Here is a 23,258-nt window from a genome sequence, read left to right as displayed (position 1 = left end):
ACAGCGGTGGTGCGGTGGAAGAAACTGGTTGGAGAGGACCGAATGGCGAGGTTGTGCGGCAATGAAACTAGGCACGAACGGCGAGAGACATTGACACGGCACAAGGGCGACAGGGGAGGATCGACGGCGGTGGGCGGAATCGCCCTGAGATTGAAATTTTCCGATCAACCAAGAAACAGAAGGCCCGAACACTCATAGCCCTGAGATTGAAATTTTCTTGGAAGTTCTTTATGCCACCTGAAGTTCTAATCCATAATTTAGGTAGAAGCAAACAAAAATGATAGGCATCAGTCCCATGTGAAGTAAAGTAAGTACAGAGATACTAGCATATCTTGGGCAAAAGAACTGATAGTCATTCAGTTAAAAGTGGTACAATCAAGAGTCAAGCTAGATTTTCTCACTCAAAACAAAAAAAGAAAAAGAGTCAAGCTAGATGCTACTACATGAGTACATGTCCAGACTGTCTGCACGCGGAAACACATGACATTTCAACAGCTCACACTTGACACCTCCATCCAGGGTATATGGTCCATTATCTTTTCCGTCGAACTTTTCTTTTCTTTTAACCTTTTATTTGTCCAAGTCATTCTGCACAAGCACACAACTCTAGAGAGAAGAAACACAACAAAGAGATCATCGGCTCGCTGACGAGCTTCCAGGAGAAAACAAGGGAGCAACAGACCTCCAAAATGGCCATGCCGACGCGGCGCCATCAGTTCATTTCCTCCTGTAAAACTAAATGGAGGAAACCTTCAGAACATCCATTTTGGAGAAGATTGGACGATGATCCGACGGGGCTTTGGGGCCTACTCAGTGCCCCCCCAGAGAGAGAGGGTGAGTTAGATTTAAGGCCGCTGCCAATGCATGGGTGCTTAGATGAGGTGCTAAGCACATTAAATAGCTTAGCAACTATATTCCCCAATGCATATGTGCTTAGCTTATGGTTGCTAAAGCTTGCTTCATTTAATGATTTAGCAACTAAAGCTCTTTATGTATTGGTGGGCTCCTTTCCTTTAAATGTTTTGCCTAGGTTCACGCGCTTAGCATTGGTTCTTCCTGAGGTCACCACACACTCATCTCTCTCCTCTTAAATAACTTGTCACATCAGATTTTTTACCTACGTGGAAGGCTTAGCACCTGTACAAGGTGAAGCATTGGGAGGGGCCTAACAGGGTGGTGTCTAACAAAGAATGAGACAAACAATTTACATTCTTCGTTTGCTTCAAAATGTGAGGCATTTCAGTCGATTTTAGAGACGACGCGTGGACCGAGCGCCAAGACAAGCACGACATGTTCGGCTGAAGGGCCGTTTGTAAAGAGGAGGTGCTAGTTGACGTTGCGCGTGCATCAATTTTCCGACGCCGAAAAACATGACCGAGGAAGGGAAATGTTTGGAGAGATGGACATGACAGCGGTGGTGCGGTGGAAGAAACTGGTTGGAGAGGACCGAATGGCGAGGTTGTGCGGCAATGAAACTAGGCACGAACGGCGAGAGACATTGACACGGCACAAGGGCGACAGGGGAGGATCGACGGCGGTGGGCGGAATCGCCCTGAGATTGAAATTTTCCGATCAACCAAGAAACAGAAGGACCGAACACTCATAGCCACGAACAGAGATATGGCCATATATACACGTGATGGGCCACACACACAAAGATACACCCGAAACCACATATGGTGATACATACCCATCAATCATACATACCATTTTCCTCTCTCCTTGGCGGCTGGAACCCTAGCCATCGCCAGGAGAGGCCATTCTTCCAGCGCAGTCCTCCGGCGGCTCCTCTCTGCCGGTGACCTCGGTCGTCAGTGGTGAAGGAGGGGGGAGAGGGGGTCGCCGGATTCACACGTGTGGATCATTTTTATTTCCTCATAGTCTAGGTTTTTAGTCTGTTCATCGTCTTGGCTTTCGCCCGTGAGGATGACAATGTTGAACAAAGATTCTTTGGATCCTTCCCTGACGAGGTCATCGGTCCTATGGTTGGGGGTGGATATGGAAATCGGTCTATTCAAGCAAGGATGGTGTGGCATGGCGGCAGCATCCTCGTGGTGGACCTGTGTCCTCCGGCTCCGCCGTTGCGGCTGCGTTTGCTCCAGCGTCAGCACAGAGTTTGGGAGGTAGTCTAGGAGCGGATGCAGATTGTGGTCTGCATCGACGACATCTGAAAGACGAAACATGTGCTCGGTTCGTGGTTCGTGGTTCATGGATGGCTAGTATGATTTCCTCCATCGGCGTCTTAGTTGTGGTGGAGTGCCAGATCTGAAGTTCGATGACGTCTCCGGGGTGTTACCCCCGTCCACTTCGTTCAACGGCAAGGGCTTCACTTTTGGTGAGCCACCTCGAAGGTCCGCAAAGCTGCATATCAGCGATGGAGCTGCGTCAAGCTCGGGTGAAAAGGTGATCCATCATTTTTTTTCTTCGGTGACTGTTGTAGTGGTGCCGAAGGCAGGTGATTAGCGTTAGTGTCAAGCTCAGAGATATTATGCTATCTTTTCAGTTTCATCATGTCGGTCCTTATGTGACTTGCACTTTAATCTTTAGGCCAACTCCACCGCGCGACCCCAAATGGACGTCAGTTTTGTCCGGATTCTGTCCGTTTGGGTAGGGATTTGGGTTCGTGTCCGGGCATGTCCTGGATGCGGTGGCCGTGCGCCCAGCGCGCGGACGCATCCCGGCCGCATCCTGTCCGCGTGCATTTTTCTTTGCAATCCTTAACTTTTTTTATCATTCATTTTTGGTACATAACAATACATCATCACATTTTGACTAGTAAAGTAAGGTCAAAGAAAATAAGAACAACAAGGATACATTTTAGAAGATACCCAACTTCCATAACTGCTCCCTTGAGTTGGGTTAGGGCCTTCTCGATGCACTCATTGTTGATCTGTGGAGGAGGCTTGATGTTGCACCCTCCTTTCTTCTTCAAGCCAGAAGTCGATGTTGCTTCCTCACACCTAGTCTCATGGCTAGCCTCCAATCTAGCAACAAGTGCACTTGTCTCATCTACAGCCTCTATGCTAGCTAAAAGTGCACGAACATGTACTAAATTTCGCTCTATCAATATATCGATGTACTCTTCTTCCCAATACCAAAACTTGTATCCATTCTACACAATAAAAATTGAAGTTAGCACAACTAGTCTAATCCGAAAGCACAAACCGAAGCTAAAAAGAGCACATACCCCATCGTTTAAGCACTTGATGAACACCCATCCGGGATGTTCCGGCGTTGTAGACACGCGGCGCACGACCATCCTTGGGCAGTGGTCGCACTTAATGAGTGGCAACGGTGCGCCGACGAGCTTTTGGGCAAGCACCGAGCCCAGCCGGCCGCCATTCGTGTATCTGCCGGCGGACCACCGACGGTGCAGATCCGAGCAACTAGAGGAGGAACCACTGCCTGCATGTGGCCTTGCGGCCCTGCCAGGGCCTTCCGGCGAGGTGCCCGGCCAGTCCATGGCGCGGCCCAGCCTCCCACAGCCGGGCGAGCTCAAGACCGACCGGATCCGCCTCAAATCCGGCCGGCGGGTGCGCAAACCAGGTGGCCATGGTTGGGTAGCTCGACGGCGCCGAGGGGAAGGGGCTGGGCGAGACGCGCATCCGAGCTGCACGGCTGCAATGGCAGCGGCGGCGGCGGCGGCGAGGAAAAGAGTGGGAAAGAGTGGAGTGGGGTGCGGCCGGAGGAAGGGAGGGGGGGAGGGGGCGGATAAAAAATGCCCGCCCTGTGCCACCGATGGGCGGGCCAGGGGAGGACACGCGTAGACGGCCAGCACGTCCGCGTGGTGTCCGTTTCACCCCAAAAGCGGCGCAAACTTGGGCCGGAGATGGGTTGAAAGCGGACACAAAACGGACAAAAGTCCGTTTGCTCCCGCGCGCTGGGCCGCCCGATTTATCCCTTTTACCCCAAACGGACAGGGCCGGACAGGATAGGGTCACGCAGTGGAGATGACCTTATGATATGAATGAACACGTGTTATCCTGAAAAAAAAACCATATTCCGATCGCGCCCACCCCCACCCCCACCATCTCTACAGAATACGGAATCGGCATGGCATCCCATCAACTTTTTTTTTTTTGAGTGCTGGCATCCCATCAACTAGGCGAGGCCGTAGCGTAGCATAGGCCCCGTCCGTGGTGACCACCACGCACGCACAACACAGCATAACGCAACGCACCGCCGCTGCTGCATCACCCGTGTCCGCCTCGGGAAACCCAGCCCCCCACCGCCCCGTCCCTCCACTCCACTGCTCGCTTCAGCGCCAAGCCGGAGGAGGAGGATCCGTCCCCGGCCCCCGAGGCAAGGCCAGAGGCCGGACTCCCAAAGTCGCCGCCCGGACCGAATCGCAGTACGCCGGGAAAACACAGGTGGTCGGTGAGCAGCAGCACAGCAACCGAACGGAACGGAACGAAGCGAAAAAACAAAATAAAAGAAGCGATACGCATCGAACGGGAGACCGCGAAAGCGACGCGACGCGACCGTGGAGGAGCCCCCCGGGAGACAAAAGGCTGGCGAAGAAAGAAAGAAGTATTTTCTGCGAGGGAGAAAAAGGCCCCCCGCGAATGGGAAATGGAGGAAAAGGGCAGCAAAAAACGAAAAGGAAAGAGAAAATGGGAGGAGAAAAGGGGGTGGGGGAACGACTGGATGAGGTCACTCCACTCCCGCGGTGGCGCTCCTCTCCTCACAATTCACACCCGAACAAAAAGAAGGAGGGAGGGAGGGAGGGACGCGTAAAAGGAGCGGAGCGTCAGGTCAGGGGAAGGGAGGAAAAAAATGGACGGGGAAAAACACCCGAGGCGGGCGCCCCGGGCACACTGGCACCATGCACAGTGCGGGCGGAATTGTTACGCGCACCACCGCCGCGGATGATGCTCCCCTCCCGTCCACTTGTCGTCAACACGCACACACGCAAGCGCACTCTTTTCCCTTTCCCATTTGATGATTTGCCTACCAAGACTACTAGACCGGGTCTCCGTTTCGGAGAGTGAAATGAAATGAAATTCTAAAAATAGCGTTGCTCTTACCTGCTCCCTCCGTGATCCATCACCCCTATCTAGATAAATATCCGTATCGACGGAGGGAATACGGCATAGTGTTGGTGTATACAGTTTTATTTTTGTACAACAATTGACATCCACCGTTAATTTTATCATGACTAACTACGAGTGGGGTGGAGATTCATCGTCGTATCGATTTTATCGGACACACTCTACCGTAGTTGTTCGGTCCTAAAAACACAAGGAAGAAGAAGGAAAATTATTACAGAGTCGGGACGTCACGAGTCTTTTGATCTCATGACGAGGTTTTACAAAACATTGTTCTTTGAAGGCTTCACGGAAATTGTAAAAGATACAAGATGCATGTAATAAAGAAAAGAGATAATGGAAATAGTAGTCCGGATCAGGCATGCCACTATCAAAACTGAGGTGTAAAAATAGCTATACGTAGCTTTTTTTGACCTGTCTCAACGTTTTTTATCGCCTTGCTTCTACTAAAACAGTGCATTTGACTTCTGATCATGAAAGATAGTCGCGGACATCACTTCATCTATACACGCCATAAACAACGAGATATGGCAGCGAAACGTATATCTCATTTAGTGCACTTTTCATTGCCTCATCTCTTTACTTTCTGGCATTTATCGCCTTGCATCCCGCGCCTTCTTTCGGTGCCTTATCTCTTCGCTTTTCTGGCATCCATCGCCCTGCGTATCGCGCCCCTCTTTCGGCGCCTCATCTCTTTGCCTTCTGGCATCCATCGCCCGCCGTTTCGTGCCCCCTTTCGACGCCTCATCCCTTCACCTACCGGCATCCATCGCCCCGCGTTTCACGCCCCCCTTTCAGCGCCTCATCCCTTCGCCTTCTGGCATCCATCGCCCCGCGTTTCGCGCCCTCCTTTAGGCACCTCATCTCTCCGCCTTCTGGCATCCATCGCCCTGCGGCCCCCCTTTCGACGCTTCATCTCTTCGCCTTCTGGCATCCATCGCCCCGCGTTTCGCGCCCCCATTTCGGGCCTCATCTCTTCGCCTTCTGGCATTCATCGCCCCGCATCCCGCGCCTCCTTTTCGGTGCCTCATCCCTTCGCTTTCTGGCATCCATCGCCCCACGCCCCTTTCGGCGCCTCATCTTTTTTGCATGTTATCCTCTATCTCATCGCAGCCCACGCCACCGGTCACACGCAAATCTCCAGCTCACCATTCTTGTCGACATCCTTCTCGGTTTCTCCGCCAGATGTAACGTTCGCTAGCCCCACACCCTACCTACCCCCTTTTTCTTCAATACCGCCATTGACCATTGCCTTTCCCACCACCGACACCCCCGTCATCTCTATCTACACGCATAAATGGCAGATGAAGGATAAAACCCAGCCGAGCGGCGCCGTGTCCGCCACCCCTCGTCAAAGCTCTTTCCATCGGGCATGGTTATAAATACCGGGGGTCCGTGGGCAAACTCATCATCAGAAGATTCAAGACATGAAAGTCGGTGAGTAAACTACCTTCCCTCTCCCAGCTGCAAAATTAGAGTGCTCCATCCTTTTCAAGTTGATGAAACCAACGCAACATAGTAAAACACACAGTTGCAAAGATGGCCCTGATTTTTCTTTTGCCCTTGCCGTGATCATAATTTTTTAAAGCAAAGCGCTGCAATTTCGCCGGGTAGAAAAAGGGAATAATCGCGCGAGAGCGGGCAGCGCGCGTGCAACGCGCGGGTGCACGTAGCAGGCCGCGCACCGAAAAAGAGAGCGAGAGAAAGGGGGAGAAATAAATACAAGGGGCAGCGGCAGGCAGGGCGCCTCCCCTCTCTCCCTCTGTATCCTGCACACACCGCCACCGATCACTCGCCGGAGCCCCTCCCCCAATGGCCGCCGCCGCCGCCGCGATCGCGTGATGGCCGACCCAGCCGCTCGCCGAAGATGGACGAAGCCGGAAGGGCCTCCGCTCCCGCGGTGGTGACGGTCACGGCCTCCGCCGCCGCCCCCTCGCCTCCTCCTCCGCCGCCCCCCGCCACGGCCACCGCCGCGGCCGCCGACCCGCCATCGCCCGACCCTGACGCTCTCTATGAAGGTTAGGGTTTCCGTGGCTCCTCTCCCCGCCACGCCCGAGCGCCCGGGCCGTTTTGGGGAATTGGGGTTATAATCGGAAGCTAAATTCCGCGCCGTAGGTTTAGCTCGGATGCTCGGCTTTACCTTTTTTGTCTCCGCAATTTCCTGCGGAATCAGTGGGCGTTCTCACGGTATCCTGCCATGGATCGGGGAGTGGTAACCCCAGCGGATTTTGACGGTGGCTAAAGCTATCGTTTTGCGTATATCCCTGTCGGCGTGGAATTGGGGTTTTTGAGGGTGATTGATCGTGTCAGGCCGCGATGCTGTTACTTTCCATGTTTGCATGCTGTTACTTGTAGAATGTGGATACTCTGTTGGCGCTTAATAATCAATCTGCAAACTTGTTGATCTCGATTTTAATCAGTTTTGTGTGTGTGCGCAATGCAGAGGGAATGTGGCAGCAGATGGCCATGAGCAGCGGCGCCACTATGCAATCTGGGCCATATCCTGTGCGGCCAGGGGAACCGGACTGCACCTACTACCTCAGGACTGGATTGTGCAGGTTCGGCATGAGCTGCAGGTTCAATCACCCTCAGGACAGGAATACGGTAAGGAAACTACCTCTCTCCCAGCTGTTATTTCCATACTGCTTTGTGTCACATGTTCACAATCGTCAGGGTTACGTTTTGTACATTTTCCAATATGTTATATCCTCATGTAGTACATAAGCAGGACTGTAAGATGAATACACAATTAGTACAAGAGAAACATCTTGTGTCGGTTTGTTCCTATTGCACCATGGAGTCAAATGTAGTAATTTTGACCGAATTTAATGCAAATAATTAATGCGCAAAATGCTCAGTAACATGATTCATATGACCACCTTTAGATAGTCAAGTGCTTTCTCATTCGAAGGCACATAAATATCCTAGCATCAGTAAGTATGTTTTGATAAAAAGTTTTTAGCCTGGTGAGGGTCTACTAGTCTATGATTCCCTGTACTTTTCCATTTGCATTGGATAAAGTTTGCTATATGTTACTCATGTGTAATAGTAGATAGAATCCACTTTTCTTTTGGATAATTGTCACCAGTATGCCACTTTCTTTTGGATTATTCATGATTGCCACCGGCGAGCTGGATATCATTCCTGTTCCTTAGAGTCATTACAGTACTAACTGCCAATTTTCTGTGAAACCTCTTTATATACTTATTGTTGTTGCTTCATCTCACATTTTTCTTCTCAACTAACCTGCTTATTGTCAGGCTATTGCCTCTGCCAGAATGAAAGGAGAATATCCTGAGAGGGTGGGACAACCTGAATGTCAGGTAATTATATTTAGGAGCCATTTGTTCTTCCAGAAGCTGTTGTTGTGCCATAGATTTTACTTGGATTCACGCCATGCTGCCTTGATTAACAATATCAGCAGTGTCGTATACTCATGTGTGGCTTGTTTTCTGCTTATGCAATGCGTTGGAGCAATTATTTATCTTGTTAAAAATGCTTAGCGAAAACATGTGGAGAAAAGGGGGTCTTAAATTTGGTTGATGCTTTTATATAGGTCAAGGAAAAAAAGTTGTGGTTCATATGAGGACTTCGTAATTCTCCTAGTGCTTTCTTCAGTGCTTATTTGTAAGGACTGATTGTCATGTGACAACCAAGTCATTCAAGATAACTGTTACAAGAATTTGTAGAAGTACTCGTACATCAAGAAAATAACCGCTAGGTGATTTAGGTTCAGTTTTGTCAGGATGATAACCACAATTTCAGAGTGCCTTTGTAAAAGTACAGGGTATTACTATTTGTTTCCATGGCATGTTTGTAGAGTCTATCTTGCAATCTACTCCCTCCGTTCCAAATTACTCGTCGCAGAAATGGATGTATCTAGAACTAAAATACATCTAGATACATCCATACCTGCGACAAGTAATTCGGAATGGAGGGAGTACAAGCAGTATAATTTTAGCATTTTGATGCTTTGCTGGAGTGTTGAACTGATAGAATTTCTCAATGTTTTCATGCAGTACTACCTGAAGACTGGAACATGCAAGTTTGGGCCTACGTGCAAATTCCATCACCCTAGAGAAAAGGCTGGAATCGCAGGAATGGTGCAGCTAAACACATTGGGATATCCACTTCGACCGGTTAGTTGTGTACTGTTAGTAGAATAATTTATTTGTCCATCCTTTTATATATTTTTCTGCTTGTTGTACTGAGCTGAAATCTATTTTGCTGCTGTAGAATGAAAGGGAGTGTGCATACTACTTAAAAACGGGACAGTGTAAATATGGGAATACATGTAAATTTAACCATCCAGAAATTTTCAATGCGGTGGCTTCTTCACGTGGTTCCCCTATTTATCCTCCTGTACATAACTCTGGAAGCACTGGTCCACATTCCTATACTGGAACAATGGCAAGCTGGACTTATCCAAGAGGTTCTTTCATTCCAAGCCCTAGATGGCAAAGTCCTTCAAACTATACACCGATGATTGTACCACAGGGTCTTGTTCAAGTACCAAGCTGGAACTCATATCCTGTAAGATCATCTCATTTCATAGTAATGCAGTATAATGAATTTTCTCTTAGTCATGATGTGTTTGTCTGTTCATTTCCTAGACCCACAGAGGGAAAACATAAGAAATACATCAGTCTCAAGTCTCAACTTTTAACTTATCCTTTTCCCTTTGTTTGGATTTCTGCAAGTCTAACCTTTGATCCTTGTTTTGTGTCATGGCTCTGTTAATATTGCCTGTCTATACTTGCATTATTTTGCTATTTGAATTACTATTGCCATGTTGATGTTTCCTGAGAGACAAATGTTCAAACTAGGTAATAATGATTTGCTCAAAGAAAAGAATTAAGTTCAGTAACAAATGAGTTTATTCTATATGCATCTTGGAAAGCTCTGTCATGCAGCTTGGTCTATAATCTTACTTAGCTTTAGCTATTTAGCTCTAATTTTGTGAAAGAAAAACATGTTGGAGTCTGTTATTTAGGGTTGATATTTTTTTATTTTTCTTATCTTTCAAGGGCCAAATGGTACCTGTTTCATCTCCTGAGAGTCGACTACAGTCTCCAGGGGCTCAACAATACTATGGAACTTCTCGACAAGGTGAAGCCAGTGCAGGAAATCAGGGAATGCAATCATCCTACAGATCCAGTTCGTTTCCTGCACCTCAGTATGCACTGCAGAGAGAGAATGTATTTCCTGAGAGACCTGATCAGCCAGAATGCATATACTACATAAAGACTGGAGATTGTAAATTTGGTGCAGTTTGCAAATTCCATCATCCCCGGGTGCGCTCACAGCCTCCCCCAGACTGTATCTTGAGCCCAATGGGTCTTCCATTACGCCCAGTAAGTACATGGAACCCCTTCACTGTTTTTGCTTATCCTTAACTCATTGTCCATGGTAGTTTTTGCCCATGTTTTGAGCGTTGTACCTCCTTCAGCATCCGTCTGGGAGAGAGACCCTTGTACTCCCTCAGATCCTTTTTAGTCTGCATATAAGTTTTGTCCGAAGTCAAAGTATCTCTAGTTTGACCAAACTTGCAGAAAAAGGTAACAACATTCATAATGCTAAATCAACATTGTTAGATTCACTACGAAATGTAGTTCCATAGTATATATATTTGATATTTTAGATGTTGATATTTTTTAATATAAATTTGGTCAAACTTTGTAAAGTTTGACTTGACACAAATCTAATATGCGAAGTAAAAAGGAACGGAGGGAGTACTATTTTAGTTAAGTAGTTGATTTACATTATATTTCTCTGAGTATAGATTTGGGATGAATTGTAGAACCCAAGATGCTTGATAAATTATCATGTTTATTGGTTACACAATTGATTCTGCAATAATATATAGTTCCTGATATTGATGAGCAATTCTACAAACAAGAAATTCAGCATATTTACTGATGCTAAATCCTGCATGTTCGAGGACTATTATTAAACCGTACTTCTCTTGGTTACATAGTGTTTTATCATTAAATTCAGCATTTTATCAACCTGAACATTGTAATAAGATGCCAGTCTGACAGGGAAGTGATAAGTAGACTACCTCTGCTTAGTTATTACTTCCTCCATTCCGAAATAAGTGTCTCAAGCTTAGTAGAGTTAGTACAAAGTTGAGACACTTATTTTGGGACGGAGGGAGTATTTGGTTAACACGCTGTACTTATTTAGCTATTGATGACTGGATCATATGTAGTTTGAGATTTTCTAGTTCCTCACAAATTGAAATGGCTGAGGCCTGCTAATTAAGAAAAGGCCTATTATGCTTAGCTAATGATTTTGTTGCAGCTTCTCAAATACTAGTTCATCTTTGCTGTTCCCAGCGCACCTGTTTTTGGATCATGACAAGCCATTTTTGTTTGAGATTTTCAGGGGGAAGAGCTCTGCAAGTTCTACTCTCGCTATGGCATCTGCAAGTTCGGCGTAAACTGCAAGTTCGACCATCCGATGGCGGCTCCGATGGGGGTCTACGCGTACGGCTACTCTGCCTCGGCGTCGCCCAACGCGCCCATGGCTCGGCGTCTCCTGGAGTCCCCCTCCGGGTCTGCGTACGCCTCCTAAGGCAAGGCTCCCTGGCATTTGACCCTACCTTGATTGATCTCGATGATGTATAAAAGCCATCGCGCGCCGTCCTTCCCAGGGCTTGCGCCGCGAATGTTCTCCCCCCTAACTCCCCGGAATCAAGTTCTGTAAAAATCGAGTTTGCTACCAGAGATGTACAGTTGTTATTTTTGTTAATGCGGGTCAGTCAGTCTTTGGATGGATGGATGGAGAAGCCATTTGCTACCGAATGAAATAATGCTTGAATGCAGTGTGAAAAATGTTGGCATTGCTTCATCGATGGTTTCCTGACAGAGGTCGGCCTGCGTTGCATCAACTGTTTTTTTTTGAATCTCTTTTCTGCAGGCCACGTTGCATCAACTGTTTTGCGCCCGGCATTTGTGTGATCTATAAGCTGGGTGCTGGTTGGGTTTTCTTGACCACAGGGCGTAAGGGTAGAACGAGGCAGAACTTGGCGCGGAATTCGGTTGTGGCATCGCCATCATGATCTTGTTGCCGAGAAAGTTTTGTGAGGCAACCGGGCGTCCTCCCAACGACCCCGAGTTTAATGTGGGGGCCGATGATGATGATAAGGCGCCGAACATGGTCCAACCACTTTTCTTGTTGCGGGGGTGTCGCATAAATGCCTGCCCCAAATTGTGGTGGCAACCGAATTGCCCTCCATCTCACGATCGTCGCCTCATCCACCTTCTCTCTCTTTGGTAGTAACAGTGCGGAATCGTCCTAACCATAGGGCGCTTCCTCCCAAAGCTGCCGCACAAATTTTATCATTCTTCTTGACACCTGTGATGATGATCTAGACAGTACTACAGTACCACCAAACGGAAGAGGCTTGATTTTTAATTACTGATTGATGATCCGGTGTCCGTCCGTCCAGGTTTGACAACAGTGTCAGTTTGTCCTAGGCTCCTGCAAGATCTCCCTGTAACAAACAGGATTGGAAACAGAATCATGATCTGCCGACGACGCGAGCACCGCCATCCCAATGACCCATCCATCAGCCTCGTCCACATCGAGATCCTAGTCCTAGGCAGGCGGATCAGGAGCAATTATCATAGGCATGGGCATAGGCTGATCTCGAGTGCGCGAGTATGAACGCGCCAAAGCCGATGGGGGGGGGGGGGGGGGGGGGGGGGGGGGGCGGTTTCGACACGGGCCGGCACATCATGTGCGTACTATTATTTACTGCCACTCCTGTTTTCTACCAGCGGCGGCGCCCACCCGGCGGGCGAGGGGGTGACGACGGGCGTGACGGCAGCCAGCCGGTGAGCGAGCGTACCGTAGCCTCTGCCTTTCTACGAGCGAAGACGAGATCTCGCCCTCCGGTTCCATCCCAAGTCGTCCGTCCGTCGTCGGCTACTGCCACTCCCCCCGAAAAGGACCTCACTCCCCACCCCAGCCCTCCCCGCCCGCTGCACAGTCCAAATCCCCGCTCCGGCCGCCGACCGACCGAGGATGCCCGCCTCCATGCCCAAGCTGCTCTTCCTCCTGCTCCTCCTCCTCGCCTCGGCCGCCCACTCCTCGCCGGTAAGCCTTCCTCTTCCTCTTCTCCCGCCCAATTCCGCGAATCTTGGCCCTCACATTGCCTGCCCCCTCTACGCGCGCGCAGGTCGTCCCGGCTGCGTCCGACCAGGCGGAGCAGTCGGCGGTGCGCATGGTGCCGATGGCCCCGGCGGGCGGGGACGGGGCGGGGTTCAGCGGGGTGGTGCTGAACGAGACGCGGCGGCGGCTGGGGAGCTTCCAGCTCTGCGCGCCCTGCACCTGCTGCGGCGGGCCCAGGGGCGTCTGCGTCCTCTCCCCGTGCTGCTACGCCATCAACTGCAACATCCCCAACCGCCCCTTCGGGTTCTGCTCCTTCACGCCCAGGTCCTGCGACTGCCTCCACTGCAACGTCTGAGCTCTGCTTCTGCTCTGCTCTGCTCTCGAGTGTCACGAGGAGGGCAATGTTGAGGGCGATAGTAAGTACTACGTATTTTAGAGTGGTGAGGGTGGGGGAAAAAAGGACATGACAGCATGAGTTCCCCCAGCCCGAATGCTTGCCGATTTGTTATTTGTTTTAGCCCTATAGCCATTTTGCTACCGAATTGTTATTAAGTATATGGTGTAGCTGCTACCTCTCGATGGATGGAATTGGTTGGTTATTAGCAAAGAGTGGGTGATTTGGAGACATTGCTCTGTTTCCTCTCATGGATGCGTGATTCGTCGCGTGCTTTCTACTGATAGATTAGTTAATAGTGCGGAGATTCGGTACCTTTCCTTTGAATGCTGGTATCTCTTGTGCCTCCATCTCTTTCCACTGATTCAGTAAAACTGAACTGCACAGGACATTTAGAAGGCTGTGTTCTTCATAGTTGAACCATTTAGACATGCCTGCAGATATTATTATTTACAGTATTAGTGTGCGTTGTGTTGGATCGATCCACTCTATGCAACTCCTCTTAGCACCTTCTGAAGATTTATTGCTTCACAATTTTGTTACGCAAAGTGTCATGGGTTCAGTACTATGTACATCTGTCACCGTAGCCTTGATTTATTTTGTGGCAATTTTAGAACTGTAGAAGTTGACCTGTTTTTTTTCTTTCTTTTTGGTAGTTTAACACATTGTCTGCTCCTTTACTAACCTTTAAGGAAGCCTAGTTGGGCTCCAGCTTTTGTGAATTCAGTAGGCAGCATCCTTTATTTAGGCTAAAAAAAGCCTTGCAGTCGTTTTAATGGAACATAAAGTTTTTTTTATCACAAACACTGGTTTTCATTATCAAGCATTCATTCTACTACACACAAGTCAGTTATGTCTAAAGAACACACCATTCAATTAACTTATAGTTTATCTTTTACTAGATTTGTAGCTTCAAACCTGGACAAGTAGCTTCTACTTTTGAACAAATTAAAAGGCAATGCACATGCACATGCATCATACTAGTAGGCAGTACTTGTTTCTAAGTTAACGAAGCACATTCTGTTGTTTAATCCAAATTGTGTTATCAAAAGTTGCGCAGAATGTGTTGCTTTTGATTGTTATCTGTTCAAGGACATTCAGCTGCGTTGCGATGCTATAATCCTACTCCTAAGCATACTGCTCCTAAGGCAAACACTTTATATGATGTTACTCCGAGTTTGCTACATTTACGCATTTTTTTGTGAACTATGTTGTTATTCTGGGTTTGCTGTCTTTTCATATTTACACAAACAAAAGGTATGGTTAGGGACATGCCAAGGGCCTACTTTACTGCTTGTGCTGTACATAGGTGATGTTGAGTTACACACCAAAAGGTAGCTCACGTGCTAATCTCCCAGTAGTCATCAACAGGCAGCTTTACTTCCCCATCTGGGATTATTGAGTAGGAGTGTATCAACCATCATCAGGCCATCACTTGTTCTCCTTGTTGTGTGTGTCTCCTACTCTCCTGCATGTTCTCTTGTTCTGAAGAGAGTGACTATGATTGATTGACTGTGAAGTGACTTTTGACTACCTAAGGCTGAAAAGGTAGCATGCAAAAGTGATTTTATAGAGGGGAAAAAGTGAGTTTTGTCTTAGATCAGATCTTGAATTCCTCCTTTTTCATCCTTTCTTATGCCTCAATCAAGGTTGAATCCACCATTTTCATATCCTCCAACGCTCAGTGCATTTTTGCTGTTGTTACTTGGCTGCTGTACTGTAACTCAATTGCCAGAAAGGAAAGCTTCATTTTTTGTTGCCGCCTTCAGTTGCATTCTGTTCAGACAGTCAGCTGCTTCGAGATGATTCGCCCTAGGACAAACGCTAACACCGACTAGATGCTGTTAAAAAGCCGTTCCACGCACGGGTTTGCGTCTTTCCACATTTTTTTGTGCTTGTTTTCAGTAGTTTGATGGGGCATTCGAGTTATGCCATGAAAGGTAGGGTTGGGACTTGGGAACATGCCAATAACCCACTTTACAGATTGTGCTGTTCATGAGTGATGATGTTGAGTTGCATCTGCATGCCAAAGATTGCGCCCACGTGCCAATCTATGAGTTTGGCCATCCACACCCTTTGTCGAAAAAATAAACATGCAGCTTTTCTCCCCAATTTTTTCAGTGGTAGAAGTGTATCGACTCGCAAAGTTTTCGTTACATCCATCATCAGACCATCACCTCCGCTTGTTGCGTAGTTGCTGTTCTCCGTGTGAAATGAAATAATAGCAGAGATGTATGGCTGCGCCGGGGCGCATAGTTTCAGAGATGAACGTGGGGAAACCCCTCCCATCCGGCACCCTTGGCTGGAGATGGAGCTGGACACGTATATAAATGATGATCGGTCGGTCGGCCCTGCGAATTATTGGGCGACGTTTATTACGCCAGCCCCATGTTGCTTCCTTGCGGGACGGACAGATAGGGCGCCGACCTCTCCATCTCCATCTCCATGTGCGGCAAGGCATGAGTGATTGCCAGTGGCAAAACCTCATAGCAATGCGGACGCATGTGTTTAGTGCGGTGGATTCGCCACTCAAGTCTTGACTCCGACCCAAGCATTCCAGCATGTTCCGGCCGTCGAAACAGACAAAGATGGTCGTGTGCATCTCAGTTACGCAGAGGCATGATCAACCCCCCTTTTCGGGAGACAAAAATTGTTCGAGCCGTCCCGTTAACCATGTGGCTTATTAGCTTCTCTGGCTATAAGTTCAAGGGGACTAATTTCAGTTATTGGATAGACAGACTAGGGGATGCTATGCTGCCTGTCATGATTCATGAACAGAGCATAGGATAGGGCAGCTGCAACGTTTGCCTCCCTTTCGTCTTCACAACTGGAAGCCGCAATCGTCGCCACTCGCCAGCCAGTGGTGCGTGATAAGCCCCATAGCCTCTTTCGGCCAGGCATTTCTCAGCCATGATCCCGGAGAAATCTGTGAACGGAAAGAAAAACACCCAAATGCTATGCGCACACAAGCATGCTCTCTTTTTTGAGTGCTCGGCTACTTTGGCTGATCCCGAGCGCTGTGAACAGTTGGGTGCTGTTTTTCTTGCCTCATTTGCAATAAAATGGGACAGGGGAAAACTCCTTTTGATCAAAAAAAAAACAAACTCTGTTTTTACACATAGACATGTGCATTGTAATTTTTTCTCAAGAAAGCATGAAAGTTTTGTGTCCCCATGCATTGATAGAAAGCACAAACATATCATAGCAGCAACGCGAATCAGTTGTACGGGGAATTCAGCCTGTAAAAAAAATTGGCGCCCGAAAACCTGACAGGAAGCATATTCTTCAGCCTCAGCAAACTGTATTATTCAGACCCGCGGAAGCACCTGCTTCAGACGGGTGAAAGAATCTCACTTGGAAGTTCTTTATGCCACCTGAAGTTCTAATCCATAATTTAGGTAGAAGCAAACAAAAATGATAGGCATCAGTCCCATGTGAAGTAAAGTAAGTACAGAGATACTAGCATATCTTGGGCAAAAGAACTGATAGTCATTCAGTTAAAAGTGGTACAATCAAGAGTCAAGCTAGATTTTCTCACTCAAAACAAAAAAAGAAAAAGAGTCAAGCTAGATGCTACTACATGAGTACATGTCCAGACTGTCTGCACGCGGAAACACATGACATTTCAACAGCTCACACTTGACACCTCCATCCAGGGTATATGGTCCATTATCTTTTCCGTCGAACTTTTCTTTTCTTTTAACCTTTTATTTGTCCAAGTCATTCTGCACAAGCACACAACTCTAGAGAGAAGAAACACAACAAAGAGATCATCGGCTCGCTGACGAGCTTCCAGGAGAAAACAAGGGAGCAACAGACCTCCAAAATGGCCATGCCGACGCGGCGCCATCAGTTCATTTCCTCCTGTAAAACTAAATGGAGGAAACCTTCAGAACATCCATTTTGGAGAAGATTGGACGATGATCCGACGGGGCTTTGGGGGCTGTTGCAGCTCCATGGAGTTCCTCTTCTTCATGGCCGAGGAGACCGTCGGGCTCAAGTAGTCATGACTCCTCTGCGGCAGGGACGTGCTCTGCGAGTGCGTCTTCCGCATGGGGATCAGCGTGTGCTGCTTCCTCAAGGTCCCGGTTTGAATCATCGACGGTTTCCTCGGAGAGCTCCACCTGCTGTAGTTGACGCAGCTCTGGCTCCTCCCGACGTGCTTCTCCCTGGAGCTCGGAACGTTCGTGCTCTCCATGGTTTCGGCCGAGTACATTGTCTCCTCCTCGCTGCTGAACTGGTCTTGATGTCTGTACCGCGACCGCTCAGCAGGTGACGAGCTGGACTGCCCCTCACTGCTACAATCCTCCATAAGAGCAACCGGAGGATCCCTGGAATCTGCCTCGCCATTGCGGTGCCATATCAGGCCTGCTGGAAAGTGATTCTCTCTGGATGGATTCCTGGGTTTCGCCTTCGACGTGTCCCCATTGTTCTCCTCAGAAAGCATTTGTTTCAAGGGCAGTGGTAGAAATATGGTCTTGGGAACCTTAGCTGGGAAGTTGATGTCCAAGAGTTGTACTGGTGCAGGATCCTGGCGACCCTGACAAGAACTACCCCTCGGCGATTCGTATATTTCTGGAGTTGAAATCCCCTGCTCATTGTTGGTCCGTAGATCAACCAGAGGATTTGCATCATGAGAAATCCTTGCATTGGCTGAGCTACCTGACCCCTGCTGGTATTTAGGCTTTGAAGTCATCTTTGAAGTAACCGATGCATCATCATTATCGTCATCTGCAGGCTTGAACACATTGCGACGAGTGAAGGAGGAGCTTGAGCGATCGCTTCTGCTGGACATCAGTCTAACAAGAGGTAACTTTGGCTTGGTAACCTCATCCAGGTTGCCCTGCCAATGCTGATACAACCAATCGCAGACCACCGATATGGGGATCCCGAACTGCATTTGCTGATCCTTCTTCGATGAATGTGATGAGGATGAGGATGCTGAAGATGACCTTGCAGTGGGGGAGGAGGCCAGCTTCATGGGGTCACAGATCATGAAAGCTAAGTTCCCCTGGGCGTCGAAACCGGCAGAGCCAGGACACCATGTCACCCCATCTGTCGAGAGCTTTATGAGGTTATCCGTGCCAATCACTACTTTCCCGTCGCCGATCACCAGTTCCTTCTTCCCGGTATGCCCCAGCAGGTAAACAACACTCCCATGATCTAGGCTTAGTTTGCAGCATGTTTTCAGATAGTGAGGTTGCTGAGCCTGCAAAGTCAAGTCATTCTCGGCAGAATCAACACCGACTATCGTAAGGTCAAGAATCGAGCTGGTGATGAAGAATCTGCAAACATGAACATTACAAAAAGAAGAATGTAAGTAGGGATAGAGTTACTTGTAAACAACAAAATACTACAGCAAAAAAGCACACATCTTAACAACCAATCATGAAGCTCTGTCCAGAAAAACCCTTTGTTTACTGAGCAGCAAAGCTGATCTGACTTGACATTAAAATAATTAACACTATGAACTTTTCATGACTCCAACCTTGCTGCCTTTTATCATCAACCACTTACTACTATTGCTTGCCTGTGACACAACTTTTCTTGAATGTCATGTCCCTAAAGAAAAACCTTTCCAGAGAAGAAAATAAACACATTGGAAACAACTCTAACAACCGCGCAAAATCACATTAATTCTATGTTCTTCCAACTAGTACGGAAAAAGAGAACTTCTATGTTCCTCTCGTCCTTGCTTGGATCCAACCAATGGCACTTGCCCCCACTGTTTGTAGAGCAGCACGAAGTACTTTCCAACTCCACCTTGTGATCACCATGATTACAACAAGATAATAGCGCATACTCTCAACCACCTGCTAACAGAAACCGCACTAGCGGTTGAATTTGGCTTCTAATCAGCCGCATTACGGGCTAATCATCACCGGCAGCAACAGCTATCCCACCACCACCGAGCAAATCGGCCGCGTGGGCCGGGCCCGCCCAGCTGCTGCTGCCGGAGACGCGGATCTTGGCCTAATCAGTCCGCAATAATCGCCGGGAGAGCCGAACAAATCCACAGGGACGACGCACCCGCAGGCAGAAATGGAATTTAAAATGCAGCGATTTGGTTCAGTGGGGCGGCGGCTAGGCTGGTAGGCTAGCACTAGGAAGTGGGCGGGAGAAGGCGCACGAACCTGTGGGGCACGAGGCGGGCGGCGAGGCGGGCGTGGCCGAGAAGCGCGTCGGCGGCGTCCTCGGCGGCGGCGGCGGAGGGCAGGTTGCCGTGCGTGGTGAGCAGCAGGTTCCGGTGGATCAGGAGGCCCGTGCCGTGGCCGCCGCAGACGGCGGCGAGCGCGGCGGCCTTGGCCGAGAAGATGGCCGCCTTGACCCGCTCGGACCGCCCCCCGCCGCCGGAGCAGAAGCACCACCCCGCCCCCTCCCTCCACACCCCCATCAATGCAGCAGCGTGCACGCTCCCTGCGTACCACCCCCCTCTCTCCCCTCTGATCCCAGCAGTTAAAAGCTCACGGACGGCTCCCCTGCTCCCCGCCGCATTCCCCGGAGGCAAGGCAGACGGCGGGCGTCGGTCTCCGCGCCTGCACGCCGCCTTCTTGCTTCTTCCACTGGCTCCTCTGCTTTGTTTTTTCCCTTGGGGATTCCCTTCTCTTCTCTCTCTCGCTCACTCGGCTCGAGACAGGGCAGCAAAGACACCCGGGAAGTGAGGTGGGGTTCGTATTAAAGCTGACCACGCTGCCACCTTCTGCCGCGGGCTCCTCCCCTGGCCCGCCCGCCCCGGCCGACCGGTGGGGCCGTTTACCACTGGCCCCACAGGTAATAGACACGGTGCCACGGGGTAGTTTAGCTTGGGGTAAAGCGTGCGCTGTGGTTTTGGTTCGGGTGGGGAAGAGAGAGAGGATGCGAGGGCTTTGGCTGCGCGCACCGACACGCTTAACTGCCCTTGACATTGGCAGGTGGGGCCAGCGCATCCACGTTCCCGTGTTCGCTCGCCGGTGGGGCCGGCCGTCGGCGAGCGCGCGGCTTTACTGCTATTTTTTTAATTAATACATTTTAAAATTAATTTTCAAAAATAATACGTCAAAATTTTATTTTCTATATGGCCTCGTCTCTTCGGAGGACGAGTGGGGCCCGTCGGCCTATAGGAGGACGACAGGTGTCCGGTCCTCCACGTGGCGCCCGACGATTGGCCCGCCCACGTCGCATCGCTCTCCCTCGTCCCGGCATGGGCCGTCGGTGGCTGGGCCCCAGACGACACAGGCCTGTCGTCCAGCCCTAGGACAATCGTCCACCTTTTGGACGACAGGGTCCCAGCCCCGCCCGGTCGCCAGCTTCTTCCACCTCCCACGAGAGCTTATCCCCTTGCCTCCGTTCTTTCTGCCGTTCTTCGTTTATTCTCTTTTCCACCTAAAAAGTAACCCATTTGTACACCAAAGTGAGCCATTTTCTTCCCGATTTGCCACGATAGATACGTTGTAGATAGTTGGGGGAGGCAAGGGAGACCTCTGGGGTAGCTCGTGGTGGTCGTGGTAAGCATTTTGGTGGAGGTGGTGGTGAGCATATTGGTGGAGGTGGTGGAGGTGAACTGGTGCAGCTGCGGCAGTGTGGTCGTTCGTCGTCGTTGCTTCGCACGCTTCAAGGGTATAATTTAGCAGACATTTTCTCCGATAGTAACCGATATATTTTCAGATGTCTAATATTTAGTTGTGTGAATATATTCAGTTTCTTCGGTAATATTTCGTATTATATGTGGATGTCAAATATTTAGGTTTGTTAGTTTTTTTAGTTGTTGCGGTACTATCCGTAATATATTTAGATGTCAAATATGTAGTTCTATCAATATTTGAAGCCGTTCCGGTAATATCCGTAATATATTTAGTTTAGTAAATATTTTTAGTTGCTCCGTCAATATTCCGTAATATATGTACTTGTCAAATATTTAGGAGTGCGAATATTTCTAGTTTTTCATGCTGTTTAAAAGTTGTCTGTCCATGTTAAATAATTTTATAGGTGAGTTGAGATGTCCGATGTAGTGATGTTCTGATGGAAATATGCCCTAGAGGCAATAATAAAATAATTATTATTGTATTTCCTAAATCATGATAAATGTTTATTATTCATACTAGAATTGTATTGATCGAGAACTTAAATACATGTGTGAATACATAAACAAACACCGTGTCCGTAGTATATGTGTGAATACATGCTAGAAGCAATATCATGATAAAGTTGTTATTTATATTTCCTTATATCACGATAAATATTTATTATTCATGCTAGAATTGTATTAACCGGAACCTTAGTATATGTGTGAATACATAGACAAACAGAGTGTCCCTAGTATGCTTCTACTAGACTAGCTCGTTGATCAAAGGTGATTAAGGTTTCTTAACCATGGACATGCATTGTCATTTGATAACAGGGTCACATCATTAGGAGAATGATGTGATGGACAAGACACATCCGTTAGCTTAGCATAATGATCGTTCAGTTTGTTGATATTTCTTTCTTCATGTCAAATACATATTCCTTCGACTATGAGATTATGCAACTCCCGAATACCGGAGGAATACCTTGTGTGCTATCAAACGTCACAACGTAACAGGATGATCATAAAGATGCTCTACAGGTATCTTTGAAGGTGTTTGTTGAGTTGGCATAGATTGAGATTAGGATTTGTCACTCTGAGTATCGGAGAGGTATCTCTGGGCCCTCTCGGTAATACACATCATAAGCTTGCAAGCAAATGACTAAGGAGTTAGTCGCGAGGTGATGTATTACGGAACGAGTAAAGAGACTTGCCGGTAACGAGATTGAACTAGGTATAAAGATACCGACGATCGTATCTCGGGCAAGTAACATATCGATAGACAAAGGGAATTACGTATGTTGTCATAACAGTTCGATCGATAAAGATCTTCATAGAATATGTAGGAGCCAATATGGGCATCTAGGTTCCGCTATTGTTTATTGACCGAAGAGGTGTCTCGGTCATGTTTACATAGTTCTCGAACCCGTAGGGTCCGCACGCTTAATGTTTGTTGACGATATAGTGTTATATGAGTTATATGATTTGGTGACCGAATGTTGTTTGGAGTCCCGGATGAGATCACAGACATGACGAGGAGTCTCGAAATGGTTGAGAGGTAAATATCGATATATAGGATGATGATATTTGGACACCGGAAGTGTTTCAGGACGTACCGGAAAGGAATCGGGTCATCGGAAGGGGTTCCGGGCACCCGAGGGAGTCCTGGACTAAGGGGTCCTCGGGCGTCCAGCCTGTTAGCCATGGGCCGGACTGATGGGCTGTGAAGATACGAAGACCGAAGACTACACCCGAGTCCGAATGGGACTCTCCTTGGCGTGGAAGGCAAGCTTGACGACCGGATATGTATATTCCCTTCTTTGTAACTGACCTTGTGTAACCCTAGATCCTCCCGGTGTCTATATAAACCGGAGGACTTAGTCCGAATAGGACACTCATTATCATAGCCATACAAGCTAGACCTCTAGGGTTCAGCCATTACAATCTCGAGGTAGATCAACTCTTGTAATACTCATACTCATCAATATCAATCAAGCAGGACGTAGGGTATTATCTCCATAGAGAGGGCCCGAACCTGGGTAAACATCGTGTCCCTTGTCTCCTGTTACCATCGACCTTAGACACACAGTTCGGGACCCCCTACCAGAGATCCGCCAGTTTTGACACCGACATTGGTGCTTTCATTGAGAGTTCC

The 23,258-nt window shown here is 48.5% G+C and overlaps 3 protein-coding genes across 4 annotated transcripts; 2 read left to right on the top strand and 1 right to left on the bottom strand.

The window, feature by feature from the left end:
• Positions 1–330: 330 nt before the first annotated feature.
• Positions 331–20,206, bottom strand: LOC123063069 (uncharacterized). 2 transcript variants are annotated; one of them, XM_044486803.1, is made up of 3 exons: positions 19,695–20,206; positions 17,463–18,845; positions 331–765 (listed from the first exon to the last, which is right to left on the bottom strand). In XM_044486803.1, exons 1-3 carry the CDS (start codon positions 19,952–19,954, stop codon positions 753–755), a joined length of 1,656 nt encoding a protein of 551 aa, XP_044342738.1. In that variant the 5' UTR covers positions 19,955–20,206; the 3' UTR covers positions 331–752. The 2 variants fall into 2 exon arrangements, with proteins under 2 accessions (XP_044342738.1, XP_044342737.1); XM_044486802.1 differs by lacking the exon at positions 331–765 and having other exon boundaries at positions 17,028–18,845.
• Positions 6,758–11,900, top strand: LOC123063070 (zinc finger CCCH domain-containing protein 12). The gene is made up of 7 exons (XM_044486804.1): positions 6,758–7,066; positions 7,492–7,652; positions 8,309–8,371; positions 9,068–9,187; positions 9,285–9,581; positions 10,076–10,402; positions 11,436–11,900. The coding sequence occupies exons 1-7, from the start codon at positions 6,916–6,918 to the stop codon at positions 11,622–11,624; spliced, it is 1,308 nt and encodes a 435-aa protein (XP_044342739.1). The 5' UTR covers positions 6,758–6,915; the 3' UTR covers positions 11,625–11,900.
• On the top strand, positions 12,825–13,793 carry LOC123063071 (uncharacterized). The gene is made up of 2 exons (XM_044486805.1): positions 12,825–13,151; positions 13,234–13,793. Exons 1-2 carry the CDS (start codon positions 13,080–13,082, stop codon positions 13,519–13,521), a joined length of 360 nt encoding a protein of 119 aa, XP_044342740.1. The 5' UTR covers positions 12,825–13,079; the 3' UTR covers positions 13,522–13,793.
• Positions 20,207–23,258: the final 3,052 nt, after the last annotated feature.

The sequence above is a fragment of the Triticum aestivum genome, chromosome 3A (assembly GCF_018294505.1).
Source record: "Triticum aestivum cultivar Chinese Spring chromosome 3A, IWGSC CS RefSeq v2.1, whole genome shotgun sequence".
NCBI classification, from domain to species: Eukaryota; Viridiplantae; Streptophyta; class Magnoliopsida; order Poales; family Poaceae; genus Triticum; species Triticum aestivum.
The sequence above is the reverse complement of the archived record's forward strand: the minus strand, read 5'-3'. Positions and strand labels throughout refer to the sequence as shown.

What these genes read in the sequence shown, in the direction of transcription:
- LOC123063070 (XM_044486804.1), top strand. Translation starts at nt 6,916, where the DNA reads ATGGACGAAGCCGGAAGGGCCTCCGCTCCCGCGGTGGTGACGGTCACG. An exon ending in TGGGATATCCACTTCGACCG is followed by an intron (nt 9,188 to 9,284) that starts GTTAGTTGTGTA and finishes TTGCTGCTGTAG; the next exon opens with AATGAAAGGGAGTGTGCATA. An exon ending in TGGGTCTTCCATTACGCCCA is followed by an intron (nt 10,403 to 11,435) that starts GTAAGTACATGG and finishes TGAGATTTTCAG; the next exon opens with GGGGAAGAGCTCTGCAAGTT.
- LOC123063069 (XM_044486803.1), bottom strand. Translation starts at nt 19,954, where the DNA reads ATGGGGGTGTGGAGGGAGGGGGCGGGGTGGTGCTTCTGCTCCGGCGGC. An exon ending in GCCCGCCTCGTGCCCCACAG is followed by an intron (nt 18,846 to 19,694) that starts GTTCGTGCGCCT and finishes TCATGTTTGCAG; the next exon opens with ATTCTTCATCACCAGCTCGA.
- LOC123063071 (XM_044486805.1), top strand. Translation starts at nt 13,080, where the DNA reads ATGCCCGCCTCCATGCCCAAGCTGCTCTTCCTCCTGCTCCTCCTCCTC. An exon ending in CGGCCGCCCACTCCTCGCCG is followed by an intron (nt 13,152 to 13,233) that starts GTAAGCCTTCCT and finishes ACGCGCGCGCAG; the next exon opens with GTCGTCCCGGCTGCGTCCGA.